This window comes from Myodes glareolus, chromosome 8 (assembly GCF_982192425.1).
Source record: "Myodes glareolus chromosome 8, mMyoGla1.1, whole genome shotgun sequence".
Taxonomy (NCBI): domain Eukaryota; kingdom Metazoa; phylum Chordata; class Mammalia; order Rodentia; family Cricetidae; genus Myodes; species Myodes glareolus.
In genome coordinates, this window is record NC_142033.1 from 73232000 (window position 1) to 73253593 (window position 21594).

Consider the following 21594-nt stretch of genomic DNA (forward strand, 5'->3'; position numbering starts at 1 on the left):
CCTATTTGCTTACACAGATTTTCCATTCCAGAGGTCCCTCCGTTTATGTCTTCTTTATTGCCTCTATATCAATTTTCAAGTCTTGAACTGCTTCCTTTGCCTTTTTGATTTTTTTTCTTGCCTTTCTTGTCTTTCTTTAAGGAACTTATTGATTTTTTCCATGTTTTGTTTGTCTTTGATTTCTTTAAGGAAATTTTTCATTTCCTTCTTAAGGGCCTCTATCATCTTCATAAAGTTATTTTTAAGGTTGTTTTTTTCTGCTTCATCTGCATTGGGATGTTCAGGTCTTGCTGTTGTAGGACCACTAGATTGGTTGTAACTATGTAAACTTTTATGTTACATATTTTTACACTGTTGTTTACCCATCTAGGTTTGGGATAAATATAGGTACAAGTGTTGATTCTTGTGATATCTTTATTAGATGCATCTTTTGTTCCTTTATTGTCTGTTTCCTTTATTGTCTTTTAGTCTGAATAGCCAAGGGTTCTGGTGGTTGGTTGATCCTCAGGTCTACTAGGGTTGTCTCAGTTGAGGTTTGTGGTGGTTTGGAGGCCTAAATACAGTGTATTCTACAGCTCTTCCAGCTTGTGTGGGCTTTACTTGTGCCTACAGAGTCTGTTCTTCCTGCCAGTGTAGTCTGTACCTGTGCCAGTAGAGACTGTTCTTCCAGCCAGAGTATGTGGTGCTTGCATGGAGCTGATGTTGTTGCAGTGAAGAATTGACTAAGGGGAGGTTGATGGAGTTGGTGGGTTTGGGTGGCAGAGTCCAGTGGGTGTTGGGGTGCAGCTTGCCTGCAGGTCTCTCATCTGTTGGCCAGCTGCTAGGAACTGTTCCAGAACAGTGGAGATCCACCAGAGTCAGGGGTAGGGCCCAGCTGCCTTGCTGGGTCTAAGATGGGAGGGGAAGGGGCACAGGATGTGCTCTGGGACTTAGGACCTATAGTTTGGGGGCAGCTTAGCTGAGAGAGCAGTCATTTGCTGCTGTTCTTCCAACTGGTAGAGGTGGTACTTGAGTACATAGGGGCTGCTGATGTTGCAGTGGATGTTTGGTTGAGAGAATAATGTGGTTGGTGGGTTTGGGCAGTAGAATGGGCTGTAGAGGTTACAGAATTCAGTGGATGTCAGGGGTGGTAGTGCAGCCCACCTGCAGGTCCCTCTCTTATTGGCCTGCTGCTGGGGACTGGGATCAGCTATTTTAAGGGAGCTGAAATTTTAATATGTTTGAATTTGTAAAGACTGTGGGACTTTTAAAGTTTTAAAGATCTTGGGGATAAATAACAAAGGAAGGATTGTGGCTTAACAGTGATGTGGTTGTGTGTCAATTTGACAAGTTAAGAGTCATCAGAGGAAGGAGTCTCAGCTGAGGAAATACCTTGAGGTCCAACTCTAATGCACTTTCTCATTTAGTCCAATGAGGAAGGGCCTAGCCCATGGCAGATGGTGTCATCCCTGGATGAGTGGTCCTGAGTTCTATAAGGAGGTGAGTGCTATAGGAGAATGCTCTTGTACCCTGAAAAGATTTGTCACTGGTATTGGTTCAATAACATGCTGATTGACCAGTGACCAGGCAGGAAGTATAGGTGGGGCAAACAGACTAGTAGAATTCTGAGAAGAAGAAAGGCTCAGTCTGCAGTCACCAACCAGATACAGAGGAAGCAAGATGAGAATGCCTCACTGAGTGAGGTGCCAAGCCATATGGCTAAACATAGATAAGAATTATGGGTTAATTTAAGTTGTAAGAGCTAGTTGATAATAAACTTGAGCTAATTGACCAACCAGAATAGAAGCCTCTGTGTTTTTTGTTGGGATTGAACAGCTGTGGGACCAGGCAGAACAGAAATTTCTGTTTACTGGTGAGCTAAACAAGCAATGGTAAGTAAGTCAGTAAGTAGTTCCCCTTCATGGTCTCTGCATCAGCTCCTGCCTCCAACATCATGCCCTACTTGAGTTCCTCTCCTAACTTTCTTCGGTGATGAACAGCAATGTTGAAGTGTAAGTCAAACAAACCCTTTCCTCCCCTTGATTTTTGGTCTGGGTCTTTTACCATAGCAATAGAAACCCTAACAAAGACAGTGACCGTCCCTCTTCAGAGTTGGTCAATCTTCTCCAAACCCAGCCAGAACTGTTGCTGTCAGCATGGTGTACACCATGTAAGGCTGTGCTGAGTGATCCAGGAGTTGCCTGAGGTTGAAGCTATATTCTCCACAGAGTCAGGAAGCATAGTGGTAAAGGATTGAAGTATTTTTCTTGAATGAATGAAGATTACCCTCTCTCTAGCAGTTTTTACCCCTCGCAAATACCAGCCCCACAGAAAACACTGCAACTGCATTTGGAGAATGCTGCAAGGCTGTATGTCACAGACCCTGGGGGAGGATGCCATCTGTATTTTGAATAATTCCTTTTTGTTGAAGGATACAGAACATTGTCTAGAGTGTTCCAACAATATGTTTCCACCAAGTTACAGGAGAGACACATTCGCTACTCCAAGGTCATGTGATGCTCCTCTAACATGGGTCACTAAAGCTCTGCATTAACACTCACAGGCTTCTGATGGAGTTTAACTACCCAGGAGTTTAACAACCAGGACACAGGTTGATGTTTCAGTAGAAAGCTCAGTGCATTTTACCTCACACAGAACTAGAGTGCGGTACCCCTGAAAATGCACTGTTCAAAATTCTCTGTGGTTCTAGCACCATTTTAGACACTGCAGAGTTGTTTCTAAGAGGTGGCCATGAAGTACAGGTCCATATTACCTTTATCTATGAATAGAAACAATGCTGGAAATCATAAAATCTTGTTAACACGATGCTGCAAGTAGAAGATGCAAATTTCTGCACCTAGAGGAAGATTTGGTGACATGATGAAATGCCCAGGTGTCCCCAGCAAGCTGGAGAACACATGGGCATTTATATAAGTGATGTCTTGTCCATGGGCAGTTCCACAGGCTCACAGAAAGTAGCTCCTAAAGCTTCAGTGTGGACAACTGTTTCTGGCTCACCTTGACTCCAGCCTTTGAGTCTTTTCTGTGTCTATGTGGTCATGAACAAAGGGAGCATTGCACAACTAATCTTTTTCTTTTGTTAAAACCATGTTTTACCAATTGTGGTGGTTTGAAAGAAAATGGCCCCCATAGGTTCATAAGAAGTGGCAATATTAGGCAGTGTGGCCTTGTTGGAATAGGTGTGGCTTTATTGGAGGAAGTGTGTCACTATGGGGTGGGCTTTGAGGTCTTTAAATGTTCGAGCTAGGTATAGTGTGACATTCATTCACGTCCTGCCAGTTCCTTCTCCAGCATCACATCTGCCTGCATGCCACCGTGTCCCACCATGATGAAAATGGATCAAACCTCTGAAACTCTAAGTTACTTCAATTACACGTTTTTCTTTATAAGAGTTTCTGTGGTCATGGTGTCTTTTCATAGCAATAGAAATCCTAACTAAGACAATTCAGAAAGAAACCTTTGGTGACATATTTAAAACATGCATCTATTTTACATTTAACTTATATTAATACAGTTTTCTCAAATATTTTTTGTGGATACATAAACCATTTTTAGCTAAGGAATGCTCACTTTAGCCTCTATATGTGAAAATGGTTCCAGGAAAATGCTTTTAAACTATCTGGGAAATAAAGGTGGGTGTTACCTTTGCCTTAATTTCAGTGTCTGCTCTGAACTCCAGAAGTTTGGTGGCTATGGAGGTGCTATTGTTGTAGACGGCATAGTGGAGAGCGGTGTTTTGATTTGCATCAATGGCATTTGTGTCGGCGCCATTTTCCAGGAGAATCTTTACACATTCCTCGTGCTGACGCTGTGCTGCCTGTGGGGATTGTCCCAAGGGAAAGACTGTCAGTTAAAGAAATTCGAGATAATTTTTCCACAAGTTCCACCAAATAGTTACATTTAAATGCCAGAAATTCATTTTTATTCAAGTTTAAAAAAAAAAAGTTTTGAGACTGTGTTCTCATGTATCCCAGGCTGTAATGAGACTTGCATGTCCTGGGTTTGTGTGGCACAGTCCTCAAGCCTCTGCCTCCAGTACTACAGGACACGGGCCTCATGTCTGCCTCCCACACCGGGATATCCGGGAGTTATACTCCTCCGTCTGTGGCTGCACTTGTTGGCTCCTAATTACCTTGATCAGAGCTGTACTTTCATCGCTGTCTCGGGCTTCAATGTTGCAGTCATACCATAGCAAGAGAGTCACCATTTCAGCCTGGCCATGAGCGCAGGCGTAGTGCAGAGCAGTCCTGTGAGAGAGCGCATGCCTGAGAGCTATTGTACAGCATTAAGATGGTAAGACCAGGCAGCAACAGAGACTGCCCTCACTTTTCCTCCAAAGCAGAGGAACCTATTGGAATTTCTTTCTTTCTACTCAGCAGTGCTGAGAATAGAGCACAGTTAAACCTGGGAGATCCCGACGGGGATGACATCACAGCAGAGACAATGGGAGATTTGGAATGCCTTGTTGACTGAGGTCTGCCTGAAGTAGGGGCCACACTGGCAAGTACCTTGGCTTCCATAGTCTCAAAACTGAGAAAGTCTCCAGGAAACAACCCGCTTCAGCATCAAGGAAGCAACTGAAGCTAGTGAAGCTCTTGTGAGAAGTTGAGAGCGCCGCGCACCCTGTGATGAAGACCGCTGCTAATCCAACTATCCCATTTAGAGACCAGAAGGACTAATAGCTGAATCAGCAGGCGGTAAGTGAAGATGGCCACGCTGACTAACCGACTCTGAAGATAAACTAGCCTCTCACTTCAGCTGCCATGTAAGGTTCCTCAGGAAGTAACAGGTAATCCCTGGTTCCCGGGAAACAAAATGAATATGGGATTTTATTGAATGAAGTTTTGCCCTGGGACCCATAGCAACTAGCAGTTCGTTCATGCGCACACTTACAGAAAATGCTGTGTATCTCAACTGTGGGGGTGAAATCACATTTAAACTGTCAATAAAGCGCTCTGAAAGCAGAATATATGGGGGTTGAAGACCAACTAGTTTTTGCTTTGCTTCTTGTTAAGAATGCCTGGACTCAGGGTGTGCAGGTTTCAGGTGCCGAGGAGCCCGTGGTGGGGAGAAAGCCCAGCATCCCCTGTGAAAGCAGGCCTCGGCCTCCTTTCTCCAGTACTTAGGGGCCAAGTCCTCTCCTAGGACCCTGCTGCCACTCACTCACACTTGTTCCGGGCCACCCCCACCCTGCGCCCTCTGACCTTTTCTTCCGATCTGTAACGTTCACGTCCACATCCCCAAATTCGAGCATCCTCTGCACTTGGGTTATGTCTCCCATACTTGCAGCTTTGTGTATCTTTTTCACAGGTGTGTAGCCAGTGAGGTACCTGTGCCATTCTTGGTTCTCGGCATTGCCATGTCTAAAGCCCAGGAAGTACCAGGGCAAATGGCCCTTGAAGATCTTCTTCATGACTCAGACTGTGGCCCTTCACCCTGGACTCTTGCTTATATTGCCTTCCCTTCTCCCATTAACAGCCTCAGTGCTCACAGGAGCCCAGGACCTCCAGGTCCCAGTCTTAGCCACTGCCTGTACTAATGCAGAGCCAACCAAGTCTCGGAATCTTGCCAGGATGCGCCCACAGAGAAGCCCCAAGGTTTAACATCCCTCCACCTCTTAGGCAGTTGGCAGGACTGTCGTTGCCAAGCAACACCATGTGCGCATGCTCCAGAGCGGACCTCGAGCACCAATCACCTCAGGCAACCAACAGTGCTCAGTGCGCATGCCAGGCTCATGAACTACTGGGCATTCAAGTGTCCAACATGTGCACCACTAAGGAGGAGGATCCAGATGCTATGCTCAAGGTCTGCTCGCAGTCTTGGAATGGAGCTCCTTTAGAGTGGATCTTCATGCGACTGAAGACTCATCTCCAAGAAAACCTTCCTCAGAATCCTAACTTTGACGAGGGCAGTATCTTGAGTGTGCCACCAGCCTGGGTGACATAGTGAGATCCTTTCTCAACAAGCGAACAAATCCTCTCAGAATCTGCATTTGGGCCGTTTATGCCTCCCCACCATCTCCCTACCACCTCCCCACCTCCACCAGCAGTTGTGACAAATGCTGTTTTGGTGTTTTCACAGATGGTGCTGATATGTGTTGTCAAGGTCAAGTCAATGTGGAAGAATCTGCACTCTCCAGATGAAATGAAAACAGACTTCTGCTGCCTCTTACCGCCCCCCTTATTTGACCCTTGGGAGTATGGTCGTTGTGTTCATTTTTTCCTTTTAAATCTGCAGGGTTTATTTGGATCATAGTGTAATAGTTAAGAACTTTACCTTTGGGCTGGAGAGATGACTCAGAGGTTAAGAGCACTGACTGCTCTTCCGGAGGTCCTGAGTTCAATTCCCAGCAACCACATGGTGGCTCACAACCACTTGTAATGAGATCTGGTGCCCTCTTCTGGCCTGCAGGCATACATGGAGGCTGAACACTGTGTACATAATAAATAAATAGATCTAAAAAAAGAAGAAAGAAAGAGAAAGAAAGAAAGAAAGAAAGAAAGAAAGAAAGAAAGAAAGAAAGAAAGAAAGAAAGAAAGAAAGAAAGAAAGAAAAGAACTTTACCTTTTAACTGACCTCCATCCCGGACATTTCTTTTCCTAATTATGTTATAATGCCCCTTTAAGCAGCTGGGTCCTGGTGTTGTCACAGACTTGCCCTATTGCCTAGTTCCTCTTCTTCCTCCCCCCCCCCCACTTCTGTAAGCATTGCAGCTCAGATGGAAAGGGATCCTGGCAGCCTGGAGCCAAAGAATATCACAAAGTCACAGTAAGCAACAGAGCAGCTTGCCCCTCTGCTCCTGGGAAATTTTCCCCAATGTAACAATTCTGCTCCAGCAGGGGAGGCTTTCCCCCAGGGAAATAGTAACAGATCTGCTCAGGTCCCCCAGAGTGTAACAACCTCTACCTATGGGTAGGCGGAAAAGACAGAACTGAATGTTGGGAGAAGGAAGGAGTGAGAGAGATGCTTAGAGCAAATGGGCCAAGCAGTGATTTAATTAATACAGTTTCTGTGTGATTATTTTGAATCTAAGCTAGCAGGGACCGAACAAGCGCCTCCCTGCAACAATAGTCTTTTATAGTCTCAACACTGCTTAAAAGTTTAAAGTCTTTTCTAAGACTCAATGCAATCTCTTAACTATAAACTCCTGTAAAAGCAAAAGCAGAGCACATGTTCCCAAAACACAATGACGCAGGATATATATTACCATTCCAAAAGGGAGAAAAGAAAGAATACTGAGGAAATACCCAACTAAAGCTATTGTTCTTTAAAAATAATATGATGATGGGATGATGGGAGCAGCTTCTAGTTTGACAAGAATGGCTCTGGGTCCCTGTAAGATCTCCAGGGTGGCAGCACCATGCAGCCGGGGGAGTCAGGCAGGCGGTTACGGCAGATAAAAGGCTCACAGGACATAGTATTATTTAAAGAAGAGGGAGACATTTATTGCTTAAAGAAGAAAAAAACAGAGAGACATAAGAAAAACATAGAGAGAACAAAGACACACGTACACACGACACGAGACAAACACACAAGAGCCAAGAGAAGATGGCGGTGGGGGAGGTCAGAAGTGGCTGGGGTGGGCGTGGCTAGTTCTTAAAGTGACAGCAAAAGAATAACAAAAGCAAGATCCAAAACCAGCAAAGAAACTCTATATTCCGCATTTCCATGTCTGATGACAAAGTGCTCTTTAGATCTCCAAATCCTTCCAGCTTTGTTGAATGCAACACACACCTCTCTCTTGAGATGGTTCCACATCTTGTCTGCTGCTCTCCCTTGGGAAGTATCCTGCAGCTCTGGCATCTCCAACATCTTGGGATCTCCAATGCAACTCAGTCTTCACCTTCACAGCTTCACATAATGTCCTCTCCAAGCCTCCATCCTGAGACACCCCTGACACATGCCTGATGTGAGAGGGGATGTATGCTGTGAATAATGTTTTATTGTCATTGATTGATAAAGAAGCTGATTTTGGCCAATGGTTTAACAGAGTAAAGCCAAGATGAAAGAGATATATACAGAGAGAAGGCAGAGTCAGGGAGAAGCCATGTAACCACCAGCAGGAGACAGATGCACTGGAACCTTGCTGGTAAACCACAGCCACGTGGCAATATACAGATTAATAGAAATGGGTTAATTTAAGATGTGAGAACTAGCTTGGCTAAACAGTATTGAAATTAATACAGATTTCTGTGTGGTTATTTCGAGTGTCTGGGTGGCTGGGAAATGAACAAGCAGCCTCCCCCAACACATACCTGGCCTCAGTGGTTTTTTTTAACTTCAGAGGAAGATTTCACAATCCTTTTTCTTTATCCTTTTTTTCTCTAAATCCAGAACAAATCCAAGCTGTCAAATTTTTCTGCTTGCTGGGGCTGGAATCTGACTTCCTCCTTGACTCTCATTTGCATAAATTTTCCATTTTTGTTTAGACCTTGGATATCCCTCTGGCCTTTTTTTCCCCCAGGGATTGTAGGGTTAGCTGGATGGGGTCTTGCCCTGAGGTCACCACTCCCTTTAATCCATTTAGCATCAGGCTTTTCCTTTGTGTTTCCCGCAGCACCAGGCTTGGCCTCACCATTATATTTCTCAGTATCCACCTTCTGCTCAGTGAATAGAGAAGGGATGTCAGGAGAAGTTGTTGTGGGGAAAGAATATGACCAAAATACATATAGTAGAGAAAAATTTTTAAATAATTAAATTTTCACATTCACAGTAAATAATTCTTTTTTATTTGAGATGTTCTACTGGCAATGTTGCAACAAACCAAAATTTAAAGGAGATTGTAGACTACTTCACAGACACACAGTGAAACAAATGGAGTATTAATCAAAAGGGATGAAATAAAAGTAGTAAGAACCCACTGCTTTCCCTCTTTTGAATATGGATTCCCATTTCTACAGAACGTAATAGGTACCCATTCCAGAGCATCCTCATCTTTGCTTTCCACAGTGTCAGGGATGATCATGTCTGTGTCTTTAGCTCTAAAGTCTCGCTTACTTTTTAGTATATTTTGTGTCTATCGTTTCTGTTTGTTTTATGCTTTTATTTTTGTTTAAAGCAAATTACAAGTGGTTCATGTATCATGGAGCCTTTCCCACTTTGGAACCACAGACTTCATTGAATAACTTTGTCTAGTCTTTCTTTGAAAAAAAAATGTAGTATTGCCAGGTGGTGGTAGCACATGCCTTTAATCCCAGCACTCGGGAGGCAGAGGCAAACAGATCTCTGAGTTTGAGGCCAACCTGGTCTACAGACTGAGTTCCAGGACTGGCTCCATAGCTACTGAGAAACCCCATCTCAAAAAAATCATAATAAAAAACTAATATCAAAACAACCAATTTAATACATAAATAAATTTTAAAAATCTCCTAAAGTCCATGCCCATTCACTGAAGAGTTCTTCATGAAGAATTAATATTGTTTCTCGAACAATTTCATAAATGGGAAAAATCAGAATGCTAGTAAAATCTTTTTTATTAAGACAAATTGTCCTGATACAAAAATGCAATGAAGACAAAACAGAAAAAGAAAGAAAATTACATATCAAATCTTCCTAATAAACATTGATGCAAATATTCTCAATAAAACACTTGCAAATCTATGGTGATGCCACATCTAGGAGGACAGAAAAACTCCTGCTGTCATTCACCCAGGAGGAAGACAAGGTCGACAAGGCCGAGATGAGCCAACCTGGAGTCTGCCTAAGGGTCTAGCAACAGGCATTGACAGAGGTCCTGATCGTGCCTAGCCAATGAGAGGCAAGCACATGTTGTCAATGGATTGGAATGAGGCCTGGGTGCTAGGAGGAGGATATAAGGCTCTCCCCATTACTGAATAAATGAGTTTGCTGTTTGCCTTTAACCTGACTCCTGGTATCTATACCATTGACACCTCACCTTCTCATCCCCTCCCCCAAGGAGCCATTAGGATCCAGCCACACCTGGTGCCCAAACAGGTTCTGTTGTCTCCCTCTCCTCACTTGTGGTGTTGAACAGCACCCCTAAGAAGGTGTATTTTGGTGAGAAGGCCCCTTGATGTGTTTTCAGTCCCTTCTGCAGACAAGTGTTGGGACCTCTTCTCTTTCCTTCTTTCGTGTTGTCTGTAATGTTTGTCTGCCCATCCAGTTAGAAAGGCATATTTTTTTTTCTGTTTTGGTTCACCCAGCACCTCCACATGAGGGCTGACTCCCCAGGAGGTGGAACCAATCCTCAGTTCCTGAATGCTGACCCTCATCCAGAGACATTGTGTGGACACACATACTTCTGTGACCTACAGAAAACCACAGAAGTCCCCCACTAAGCATAAAACATAAAAGTCCAACACAGTTTTCCACCCTTGCTGGTCACCTGCTGCCTCCCTCTACAAAATGAGTAACCTCTCCATCACCTCTACCCTTTCATGTCTGATCTCTCTATAGCATCCAATGAGGAGGAGGAAGGCAGTTCAGTGATGGAAGAAGATACAAAACAATCCCACACTAGTTGAGAATTATGGATAATAAAGGGTTATTTATTTAGTGGAGACTAACAGATCACTGTCTTAGATCACAGTCCTCTGCACAAATGGGGAACAGGAACAGAGTCCAGCAGCTGGAAGCAAGAGTCAGAAGCAAGAGAGCTGCACATGGTTTGCAGCTACATTTATAGTATGAGAGACCACACCCAAGTGGGCTGGTATCTTAAAGGCTATTGGCTGAAGGAGCTCCCACAGCACCTCCCCCATTTGTTTGAATAAGAGAGTTCTAAACCAATTACAAACTATATATTCTAGGAACAGATATCAAGTATAAGATTAGAATTAAAACAAGCATAAACAATATTAAGCAAGGAACATATGCTAAATGTTTTAATAAACATTCTATCCTAAGGAGTCTATGTCTTGTATTAGAAATGGCTTGGCTAAATCATAAGATGATGGTAACTACAACTTTCTAATCTTCAACCCCTTTGAAGGCCTGAGAAGGGAGATAATATTACTTGACAGACCATTTTCAGAAGCAGGAAATTTTTCAAAACCATTTTACCCTGTCTTGGCAATATTTGTTGCATGATCTGCTGAGAAAATTACCTATTCCAAACTATTGAATGGGACATTTGGTAAATGTCTGTTAATTACATTTTCTCTCCAATGGATTTTGGTTGTTATTTTTGTAAAAATTTAAATTTTTTATGAATACAGGGTTTGCCTGCATGTTTGCCTGGTGCCATGGAGGCCAAGGGAGGGTGTTAGATGCTCTGGAACTGGAGTTACAGACAGTCAAAAGTAAAGGTTTAGTTAATATAAAATTAGGAGGGAACTGGCGGAAGGAGAGACAGAAGATGGGAGATTAAAGTTACAAGAAAGAGAGGGGTAAATATAGGCTACGTGGTTTAGACTCCTAGATTTCTGGGCGTCTGCCCTCGTTGGACTACAAAGGAAGAAGTGAATGGCAACAGTATTTTTTGTTAAATAAATATTTATTTGTCACACTCTAAAATTCAGATATATAAGTCTCTAAAATGCAAATACACAACTTCAGCCAGCTCTGCAGAGAAAGCAAGTCTCTACTGTAAATGCAACACTTGGATCCCGGTTCTCAGTAAAACAGTTCATGATCCTGAGCAAATATTTCAAATTCCTTTTGTCACTACTGTGTTTGCTACTTGTTTACACAGTGTGTGAAAGTTCCAGGCTGTGGTCCACAGGGCGATGGAGTAGTCCATTGATGTCCCAGAAATGTCACCTCTGCTTTGGAAGGTCTCATGGTCTTGGGCTCAGGCTCAGGACTTGTCTCTGTGATCTTCTCTCTTCCCCCAGATGAACAACTCTCAGATTCCTTCCCAGCTAGCTCCTTGACTCACTTAGACAAGCCTCTGGCCCCATGAAAGGTAATATCCAAGTTAGACTAATAAGATCATCAACAACAAAAAGACCAGGCAGTGGTGGCACATGCCTTTAAAACCAGCACTCAGGAGGCAAAGGCAGGTAGATCTCTGTGAGTTCAAGGCCACCCTGTTCTACAAGAGCTAGTTCTAGGACTGCTAGGATTGTTACATCGAGAAACCCTGTTCTTGAAAAATCAAAATAAATAAAATAAAATAAAATTTTAAAAAACACCCAAAAGAAAACAAAAAAAGAATTTTGTGGAGCTCCCACAGTACCTCCCCCATTTTCATACTTTAACTATGTAAAGATGTGTTATATTTTTTACACCGCATTTGTTTAACCATGTAAAGGTGTTACATTTGTTTATGCTGCATTTGTTTAGTGTGTTGCTGTTTCACTTGCCTATCTAAGGCACCTGATTGTTTTACTAAAACTTGAACAGCCAATAGTTAGACAGTAGAGGGATAGGTGGGGCTGGAAGACAGAATAAGTAGGAAGAGAACTCCAGAGAGAGAGGAAGAAGCAAGAATGAGGGAGAAAGATAGGAAGAAGTCCAGGGCCAGGCAGCTGCCAGACAGACAGACACACAGTAGGACATACAGAATGAAAGAAAGGTTAAAAAGCCTGAGGCAAAACATAGGTGAAGAGAAACCAGTTTAAGTTAAAAAAGCTAGCCAGCAACAAGTCTAAACTAAGGCCAAGCATTTATAACTAATAAGTCTCTGTGTCATGATTTAGGAGCCAGTTGTTGGCCAAGAGAAAGCCTGCTGTACCCATGACAGGGAATATCTAGGTTAGACTAATAAGGTGAGACAGCCTCCCTCAAACTGGACTCCACCATTCCCTGTGTGGGGAGCCTTACTCCAAAAGGAGAAAGGGAGCCTGTCATGAGCATGCATCTCCCTCTGCTGGCTGACTGCATGGCTGACCAGCTGGCTGCTCATGCTGCTGCTGGGAGCTGGGCATGAGCTTGCATCTCCCTCTGCTGGCTGACTGTGCATGCATGTGACCAGCTGTCTTCTTCACCATGATGGTCTGAACTCTGAAAAGGAGTCTAAACAAACCTTCCTGAAGTTGCCTTGCCAGGTCCTTAATGCAGTCAATGACTAGCAGAGCTGTCTTAGTCGTGGTTCAGATAGCAGGGTAGCCAGAGTGACCAAGAGAACAGAGACTGTACGAAGATTTTACCCAATGATTGCAAGATTTCCCCTAATTACTCCTAATCAATTAGCATAAAAACAAAAGGTTTCTCCCGAAGCCATACCTAGCTTCTTTTATCTCATGAAAATCTAAGGTTCTCCAACTTTGTAGGCCCATTTCAGTCATGGAGCCTAACTGTTGTTTTAATTCAGAAACAAAATTTTAATATCTCTTGGTCCTGACTAACCTGTCTACTTAGTTTGGAAAGTATCAGAAGAGGCACGTTTAGTCAACCATTGGTTCATGCCCACCAAACAGTCTCAGAGGTTTGGTAATATTGTTCCTGTCCAGATGAATAAATCTGTAAGGCAGAATAGCCGGCATCAGAATAAGGGGAAATGTCTAGGTTAAAAGTTTTGGATATTAGACAAGTTTAAGACCCTTGTAAGTCCTCTAACATTAATTTGGGCTGTCCCCAGTCGCAATGATTTTGTCAGTCAATGAATTGATGGTCTGGTCAGTTCCTCCTATTCCTACATAGTAGTATGGGAGCCAGGTGTCTAAGCATAACCAGCAATCCTGGCTGATTTTTGAGTGGGAATGATTAACTCTATCTCAGGGTCCCTTCCTGTGGCAAAGAATCTGATTCCCCAGGTTTTCCAAAGACCATACTTTTTTAAAGAAATTTTTCAAGAAGCCTTAATTTTACAACCCCAATTTTTGCAATGGAAACTCGCCTGTTTCTAGAACTAGGGGGCCCAGCCACAGGGCATGCATAGAATTGTAAACTCTATATTCTATCACAAAAGATGATAAATTCCCATATCTTTGCTTTTTTCCATACAACCACTTAGAGTGGGCATCCGTAAGTAAAAGTCAAGATGGAATATGGGTTTCTCAGTTTCCAGTGCAGACCTGGTGGGTCCATGCTCAGCGAGAGGTGTGGCTGGAAAGGCATCCTGTGTACTGTCATCCTGGAGACGCTAGGCATCTGTTCCTTGGGGGAGATGAGAAGGCAGGTTTCATGTGAGGTCCTGTCCATTGAAGTTCAAAAGACCTAGGAGTTAGCTAAGGATATCTCAACCCAGTAAATGTGCAAGCAGGTATTACTAAGAAAGAATGAAATAAAAATTGTCCTGCAAGAATGTAGGACAGTGGCAAAGTTTTAAGAGGGGAACGGGTCCCGTCTACTCCCATAACCAAAATTGGTGACGAGAACATGAAGCCCAAGTGAGATGTTAGAACAGAATAGGTAGCTCCTGTGTCCAAAAGAAAAGTTATGGACTTACCTGCTACCTGCAGCTTTACCTTAGGCTCGGAGAGGGTGATGGGATATACCAAGTCTGGGCAGCGTCAATCCTCTGCAAGGCTGAGAAGTTCAAAGCTTGCACAGTTTCACTTGTCGATGATGGTGGTGGGGCCAGAACTTCATAGTGTGGCATAGAGGACAAGCCCACATGGGGGCAATGTGATTAACAGCTTGTTTGTGAGGTTGACTTAGGCTGGGCCCCATCAGGGTAGAGCCTTGTGGTCGGCTTCCCTTGTCCCCCTTCCTGTGGCCTTAGGGCAGCTGCTAAGGCCTGAGTTTGAATGAATTTTTAAAATTAACTACTTTTTTTGAGACCATTTCCATACCCTGAAAGAGGCAACAAACCATGCTTTGTCTCTGTAATGGAACTCTTTACTATAAGCAGAAGGATTAGTAGAAAAAGAACCTAGCTGCTTTTCTATCTGGGAGAGATCTGGGAGAGAAAAGGGAACATGAACTTTCATAATGCCATCAACTCCCACCACTTCCTGGAGAGGCCAGAGAAGGGCAGAGCTATGGTGGGATCTGGTATGGGAGGAGACTGGGGAGGATTGGAAGGGGCTAGCCCAGTGCACAGAGGGGGAAGGGGTCCAAGGGGGGGAGATGAGGTAGGAGAGGAATAGGGGAGGGAGGTGGGTAAGGTAGAAGTTGACCTTGAACTTCTGGATTGGCAAGGTAGGGTGTAGACAGGTAAGGAGAGGAATGTGGAGAATGTTGCTCTATAGGAGGGGGTTGGGTAGTGTGGGCTTGAGGGAGTAGGGGCCCAATGGGAACTGGGAAGGTGGGAATACCAGGACTTTCCCAGGAGCAGTTTAAATAGACTGGGGAAGTAGTCAAGGTTTTGGCGGGCTACCTGGCACCTCCTCAGGGGAGGAGCCAAGGTTTGGCAGGCATAGGGACAGGGCCTCCAAAGATGGAGGTCAGAGACCGGAACTTACACTGTTCTTACCTGTAGTGCGATTTCTAATTAGTCTTTTAAAAAAAAAAAGATTTATGTATTTATTATGTGTACAGCATTCCTTCCATGTGTGCCGCGGGTCAGAAAGGGGCGCCGGGTCTCATTATAGATGGCTGTGAGCCACCATGTGGTTGCTGGGAATTGAACTCAGGACCTCTGAAAGAGCAGTCAGTGCTCTTAACCACTGAGCCATTTCTCCAGCCCCTCTAATTGGTCTTAATAATAAAAATCTAGAGACAGATATTAGGGGGTGAAAGCTGAAAGATCAGAGAATTAAAGCAGCCAGCCATTAAAGTTCTTACCTCTATGAAATCCTCAGACTGAATGCCTTGCGCTCCTGTCTCCTCCTGCCTCCTCTCTCCACCCACCTCTATTTCTTCCTGTCTCCAACTCTTTAGTGTTGGATTTAAAGGCATGAGACTCCCAAGTACTGGGATTAAAGGTGTGTGCTACCACCACCAGGGCCTCTATGACTAACTAGTGGCTAGCTCCATACTCTGATCCTCAGGCAAGCTTTGTTTGTTATAGCACAAACAAAATTTCATCACACTCACAATGGTCCATATGTATTAACCAAAATAATTAAGACTTATGTAAACTTAACAAAATAACTGAAAGAGATATATTAAAAATAGTCATCATGTTATGTGTAAAATAATTTCTATGTGCAGCCAGAAACAATGTTTGAAGGTTACTCTGACCCTCAACTAATTTATGTAAATGATGGTCTTTGTAGGGTTTGCCTTTAAAAACACTGTACCCCTGATCTTCAGCACCAAGAGACTTTGAGGCAAGAGTCCTGTCTTGGGTGCTGGCTGGTACAGGACTCATGCACTTTTAAGTGGTTTCAGGGGTTATCTGCATATTTCTTGAGTAGGTTATTTCAGTGCATTGGCACACATGTAATCCCTGCACCCAGGAGGCAGATGTAGACACATCTCTGTCAGTTCGAGTCCAGCCTCGTCTACGTAGTATGTTTTAGGACAGCCAGGACTACATAGAAAGATCTCATCTTTTTTTTAGGACCCTCTTTAATAACATTATTTCTAGAATATTAATTAATTAATTAATCAATTCAGGAGGTGGAGGCTCACAGAAGCCTTCAGTGGCTCTTGTTCTTCATTATGAGTCTGCAGTCATCAATACCAATGAATAAGAAGCTTCCTGTCCCTTCTCAGCTGGCAGCCACACTGACTATGGACTTCCACATGGTTTCCAGCAGTAATATCTTATCTTTCAAAAGTATAATACACACACATACACACACACACACACACACACACACACACATACACACACACATACAACCTAACACAAGAAAAAAAACACCAAAAACATTTAAACAATAGAAAATAGGAATACTCCTGGAAGTCAGAGGACTGTGACATTCATAGTGACTCCAGCACCCAAATCTTATTGGTAGGTTATACCAACCTTTGTTTTGAAAAAAATCAATGGCAAAGCCTGGCATGGTGTCCCAGGCCTTTAATCTTTGGAGGCAGGCTGATAATGTGAGTTCAGAACTTGTCTGGTCTATTTTTAGTTGTTGTTGTTGTTGTTCTAGGACATTCTAGGATACACAAAGAGACTCCTTCTCAAAAAAAAAAAAAAAAAAAGAGAGAGAGAGACAGAGAGAGAGAGAAAAGAATGCTTTAAAAAAAAAAATCATCAAAGAAACATCAAAACGTCCCGGGGCTGGAAGCACGGCTCTGGGTTAAGAGTGCTGGCTGCACTTTCAGACAGCCTGGGTTCAGTTCCCTGCACCTTTACATCAGATTACAACTGCCTATAACTCCAGTTCCAGAGCATCCAAAACCTCTTTGGCCACCATGGGCACCAGCCAAGCGCATTATACACAGACAAACATGCAGGCAAACACTTGTATTCATAAAAAATTAACATTTTTACAAAAATAACAACCAAAGTCCATTGGAAATAAAACAAAATTAACAGACATTTACCAAATGTTCCATTCAATAGTTTTGGGATAGGTAATTTCCTCAGCAGATCATGCAACACTCCCTAAAATACACTAAATTTTAGGTTATAAAGCAAAACTTAATAAAAAAAAAAGAACCTATTGTAGCTTATCATTGTCTGATTTTATATTAACCCCAACAGCAGAGATGAATGGTGTGATGGATCCACCAGAGAAGACTACTCAGACACAGGTTAAAGCCAATAGAAAGTTTTAGTAACTAGCCAACAACTACACAGGGTATTTGGGATCCCAGTGTAGCTCCAAGTCTTTCTCCAGATGAGCTTTTAAGCATAGAAACCATATCCTGGATTGACATACTTCAGTTAATAATAACAGTTGTAGTGGCATTTCATTTGAATTTTAATTAATAAAGCTTGACTGAAGATCAGAAAGTAAAAAGCCACACAGGCCAGCCTTACAGAACAGGCAGCAATGACACACACCTTTAATCCTAGTAGCCACACTAGCTTGTCATAGATACCAGGCAATAGTGGTGCACACTCTTAATCCCAGAACTAGAGAGGATTATAAAATGGGAGGAGACAGCTCTCAGTCTCATTCTGAGGTTTCCTGGAGACAGGATCACCATTTTCAGTCTAAGGTCAAGGTTAGAGTTAGTGGCTAGCTACTTTACTTTTCTGGTCTTCAGGTTGAACCCCAATATCTGTCTCTGAGTTTTTATTAATTGTGATTCAAACAGCCAAAAATAGAACTACAGAAGCCAAAAAGCAAGGTTAGTACATGTGGTGGTTTGAAAGAAAATGGTCCCCCAAAAAAGTGGCACTATTAGGAGGTGTGACCTTGTTGGAGGAAGTGAGTCAGGCTTTGAGGTCTCTTGCTCAAACTTAGCTCATTGTAAGTGGACTTCTTGTTGCCTGCAAGATGTAACACTCAGCTCCAGCACCACATCTGCCTGCAGCATGCCTCCATGTTCCCCATCATGATGTGTTGTATGGAGGAGCAGCGGGCTGCTCACCGACCGGCTCCTGGCTACCTGGTTAGCTTATGCCGGAAATAATCGCATGGAGACTGGATTAATTAAATTACTGCCTGGCCCATTATCTCCAGTCCCTTATTGGCTAACTCTCACATATTGATCTAACTCATTTCTAATAATCTGTATAGCCACTTAACTGTGGCTTACCGGCCTGAGTCTAACCAATGTCCGTCTCGGAGAGAAGAGCCATGGCATCTTCCACACTTCCCTTCTTCACAGCATTCTGTTCTGTCTACTCCTCCCACCTAATTTTCTGCCCTATCAAAAGGCCAAGGCAGTCTCTTTATTTAACCAATGAAAGTAACACATAGACAGAAGACCCTCCTACACCAATGATGATAATAGGCTGAACCTCTGAGCCTGTAAGCGAGCCACCCCAATTAAATGTTTCCTTTATAAGAGTTGCCATCGTCATGGTGTCTCTTCACAGCAACAAAAACCCTAAGACAGTGCATTTAAAGATTTCCCAGAATTACGGATTTTGGTGGAATAGATCTTTGTTCTCCTTCTGGCGAGTGTTGCAGGCTATGAGGTGCTGGGTTCCCAGACCTGAATGGTGCTTTCATCATGGTGTCAGTGATGCTAAGTTCTGAAGACCTGTTAAAACGAGCAGAATATTAATTGCATTTATACAAGTGAACCAAAATCATGTTGATTTGGGAAAAGGTCACAAATAATTTTATAAAACCGCAGGTGAGTTGCCATCATTTTCATACACTCCCATGGTTTAGACTTTGAATGTAGCTGGAATGACTGTGATAATTCATGATGATATCGCTATCTTAAGCAGCAAAATGTCATTCTCAACACATTTGTTTTTATATTACTTACATTCACAGGTTATGAAATTAAGGATGCTAGAGACACATTTAGGATCAAAAAGAAAAAGACCATGACTCAAACTGAAGTGTCTGGAGAAGGCAGATATTATTCTTGATCAAGAGGGTGAGGGAAACCTTAAAAGAAAGCACATGGAGCCAGGAAGTCAGGATTTCATCCTGACTCAAGTGGTAGCTGTCTTTTCTCCATTGGCATGGGTCCAACCTCACAATTTTATTCGATTGCTACTTGAAAAAGAATTGGCACATAGGAAATGATGGACAAAGAGGAAAGGGGCCCCTGCTCCAAGGACAAATGGGTCACTTCTCCAGGCTATCAAATTCCTAGAACAGAGCAGAGGGCCTTTCTCAGATGATCTGTGTTGCACAGGACATTCAAAAAAAGAAAGGCCACCCAGAATGTTATTTTAGGCTCTCTGGCAGCAGAGAGGAAGTTTCTGTGAACTGAACCTCAAACCTCCATTTAGAAGCATATTTATTGATTGTACACAAAAGTTGTGTTTGGGGTACAACAAGTCCCTCATACCAAAGCCCCTTTGGTCTATTCTATATGTTCTATGAAGGAAGCCATCACAGTCCGAAGCCTTTAGTTCTTATTGTGTAGTGTTTGCAGTACCCTGGATAGTCTTGTGACTAAAGTCATGCAAGGGATGATAAGCTTCCTCAGAAAACCCCTAAATCACCAAAAAGAATCGCTGCTCTCTACTAAGGTCTAGGTAACTTCTGTTAGGATTATGCTGGTCTTCCCTGTCACCTGGCAGGATGAACCCACACAGTAGCCTGTCCCTTTAAGAGACAAGCTCCACCCACTTCCAATCTCTCTCTTCCCACCAAGGCAAGCTTTTTGTGTGTGGGGGGGGGGGGGGGGCTCTCTTCTCTGTCACTCTCTCTCCTCTGCCTTTCCTTTGAAGAAGCAGCTCTGTCTCTCCCCAACTTCTTTCTTTCTTTCTTTTTCTTCTCTCTCTCTCTCTATCTCCCTCTATCTCTATTTCTCCCTTCCTTCCCGCTACCATCCCAAAACCCTCTTCCTAAATAAAACTCCATACTCCCCAAGCATTCTTCTGTTTCCTGCTGTGCTCCTCAGCCAGCTCCTCACTGGTAGTGAGACCTGCCAGGGTCACTTGCTCTGAATCTTACACCTTCAACAAACACTAATACTTTCTACTGTAGCCCTAGATACAGTGAGAAACAATTATTACATTTTACCATTTACCCTAGACACAATGACTCTACTAGATTCCCACTACAGGCCTTTGTGCAAGAACAGGTTTTGCTGAACAGGGGAGAATTAAAACATTTGTGCAAAAGTCTTGCAAAGTGGGGGAAATTAAATAGATTTTAATTACTTGTTCTAAACACAAACTTTATATTGTTTGATAGGAAAAAATCTTTTGATGTTTCTCACAAGGACAGGGACACAGTTGGAGATCGTTAGTGTATTTTTCTACTCCCTATTAATTTTTTGTTGTTGTTGTTTTTCGAGGCAGGGTTTCTCAGGAGTTTTGGAGCTTGTCCTGGAATTTACTGGCCTCGAATTCATAGGCATTCACCTGTCTCTGCCTCTCAATCTCTGCTAGGATTAAAGGCATGTACTACCACCACCTGGCTCTCTATTATTTTTATAGTCAATGATGTTCCTAGATGTCTCCAGGTTTAGTTTCCATTTCATATAAACCTTTTGTCAACTCCATTCATTTCAATTCATTCCTAGGTATCAAGACAAACATGTTTCAATTCAGTATGACAACCACAAAGTTGCAAGAAGATGACCACATAGTACCCTATTCTAGAATTTCTGTTTGATACATAGAATCTCTCTATGCATTGAAAAAATACTTACTTTTGGGGAGTGAAGAGATGGCTTGTTTTCTGTTGGCTTAGCAGCTACACCCGAATCTACCTATATTTTGACCATCATATGAACCCTGAGGCACCACAGTCAGCATCCCACTGCTCAGACAGCAGCCTGGTGAGGTTTCTGGTTGACCAACAAAGCTCAGCTGTGGCTGCCAAATGAAGGTTAAACTAAGTCTCTATTATTCTATTTAAAAAAAAAAAAAAAAAGGACTTGGGACTTGGGAGTCAGATGTTGGAGAGAAAATCTGCTAGATCAGAAAAGACAAGAAGCAGGCAGCTACCCTTCCTTTTTGACTGAAGACCCTGCAAGGGAAGCATCTCTCCACATGTCCCAAAGTAAAAAGACTGTGAATCTCTAAGTTCCTCCCTACTCCTTCCTGTGCATCTCTTTATCCATCTTCCTGGTTCTTCTGTCCTCTCTATGGCTAATTCCTGCAACTAGTCACTAGCTCCACACCTGATCCAAGGTGAATTTTATTAACCTAGTCTCAGAGTTTCACAGTGCGAGCCGATCCAATATCCCACAACAATGGCTCAAGGGTCAAGAGCATTTCCTGCTCTTCAAGAGGAACAAAGATTGGATCCCGACACCCTTATCAGTCAACTCTCAAGTGTTCTAACTAACCTCAGTTTCAGGGGATCCCACACT

At 43.1% G+C, this 21594-nt stretch overlaps 1 protein-coding gene and 1 long non-coding RNA gene across 2 annotated transcripts in view; both read right to left on the reverse strand.

Moving 5' to 3' along the window:
• LOC125410398 (uncharacterized) overlaps nt 1-5594 on the reverse strand; it is a 44741-nt gene extending 39147 nt beyond the window's left edge. Inside the window, exons 1-3 of the mRNA XM_087909123.1 lie at nt 5205-5594; nt 4133-4247; nt 3644-3817 (exon numbers count right to left, since the gene is read on the reverse strand). Coding sequence (XP_087765249.1) covers nt 3644-3817; nt 4133-4247; nt 5205-5413 — 498 coding nt within the window. The 5' untranslated portion in view covers nt 5414-5594. The remainder of the gene's footprint in view (nt 1-3643; nt 3818-4132; nt 4248-5204) is intronic.
• Nucleotides 5595-11498: 5904 nt separating this feature from the next.
• LOC125410366 (uncharacterized) lies at nt 11499-16518 on the reverse strand. The gene is made up of 3 exons (XR_007235030.3): nt 13920-16518; nt 13252-13365; nt 11499-11851 (listed from the first exon to the last, which is right to left on the reverse strand). It is a non-coding gene; the product is annotated as an uncharacterized LOC125410366 (long non-coding RNA).
• Nucleotides 16519-21594: the final 5076 nt, after the last annotated feature.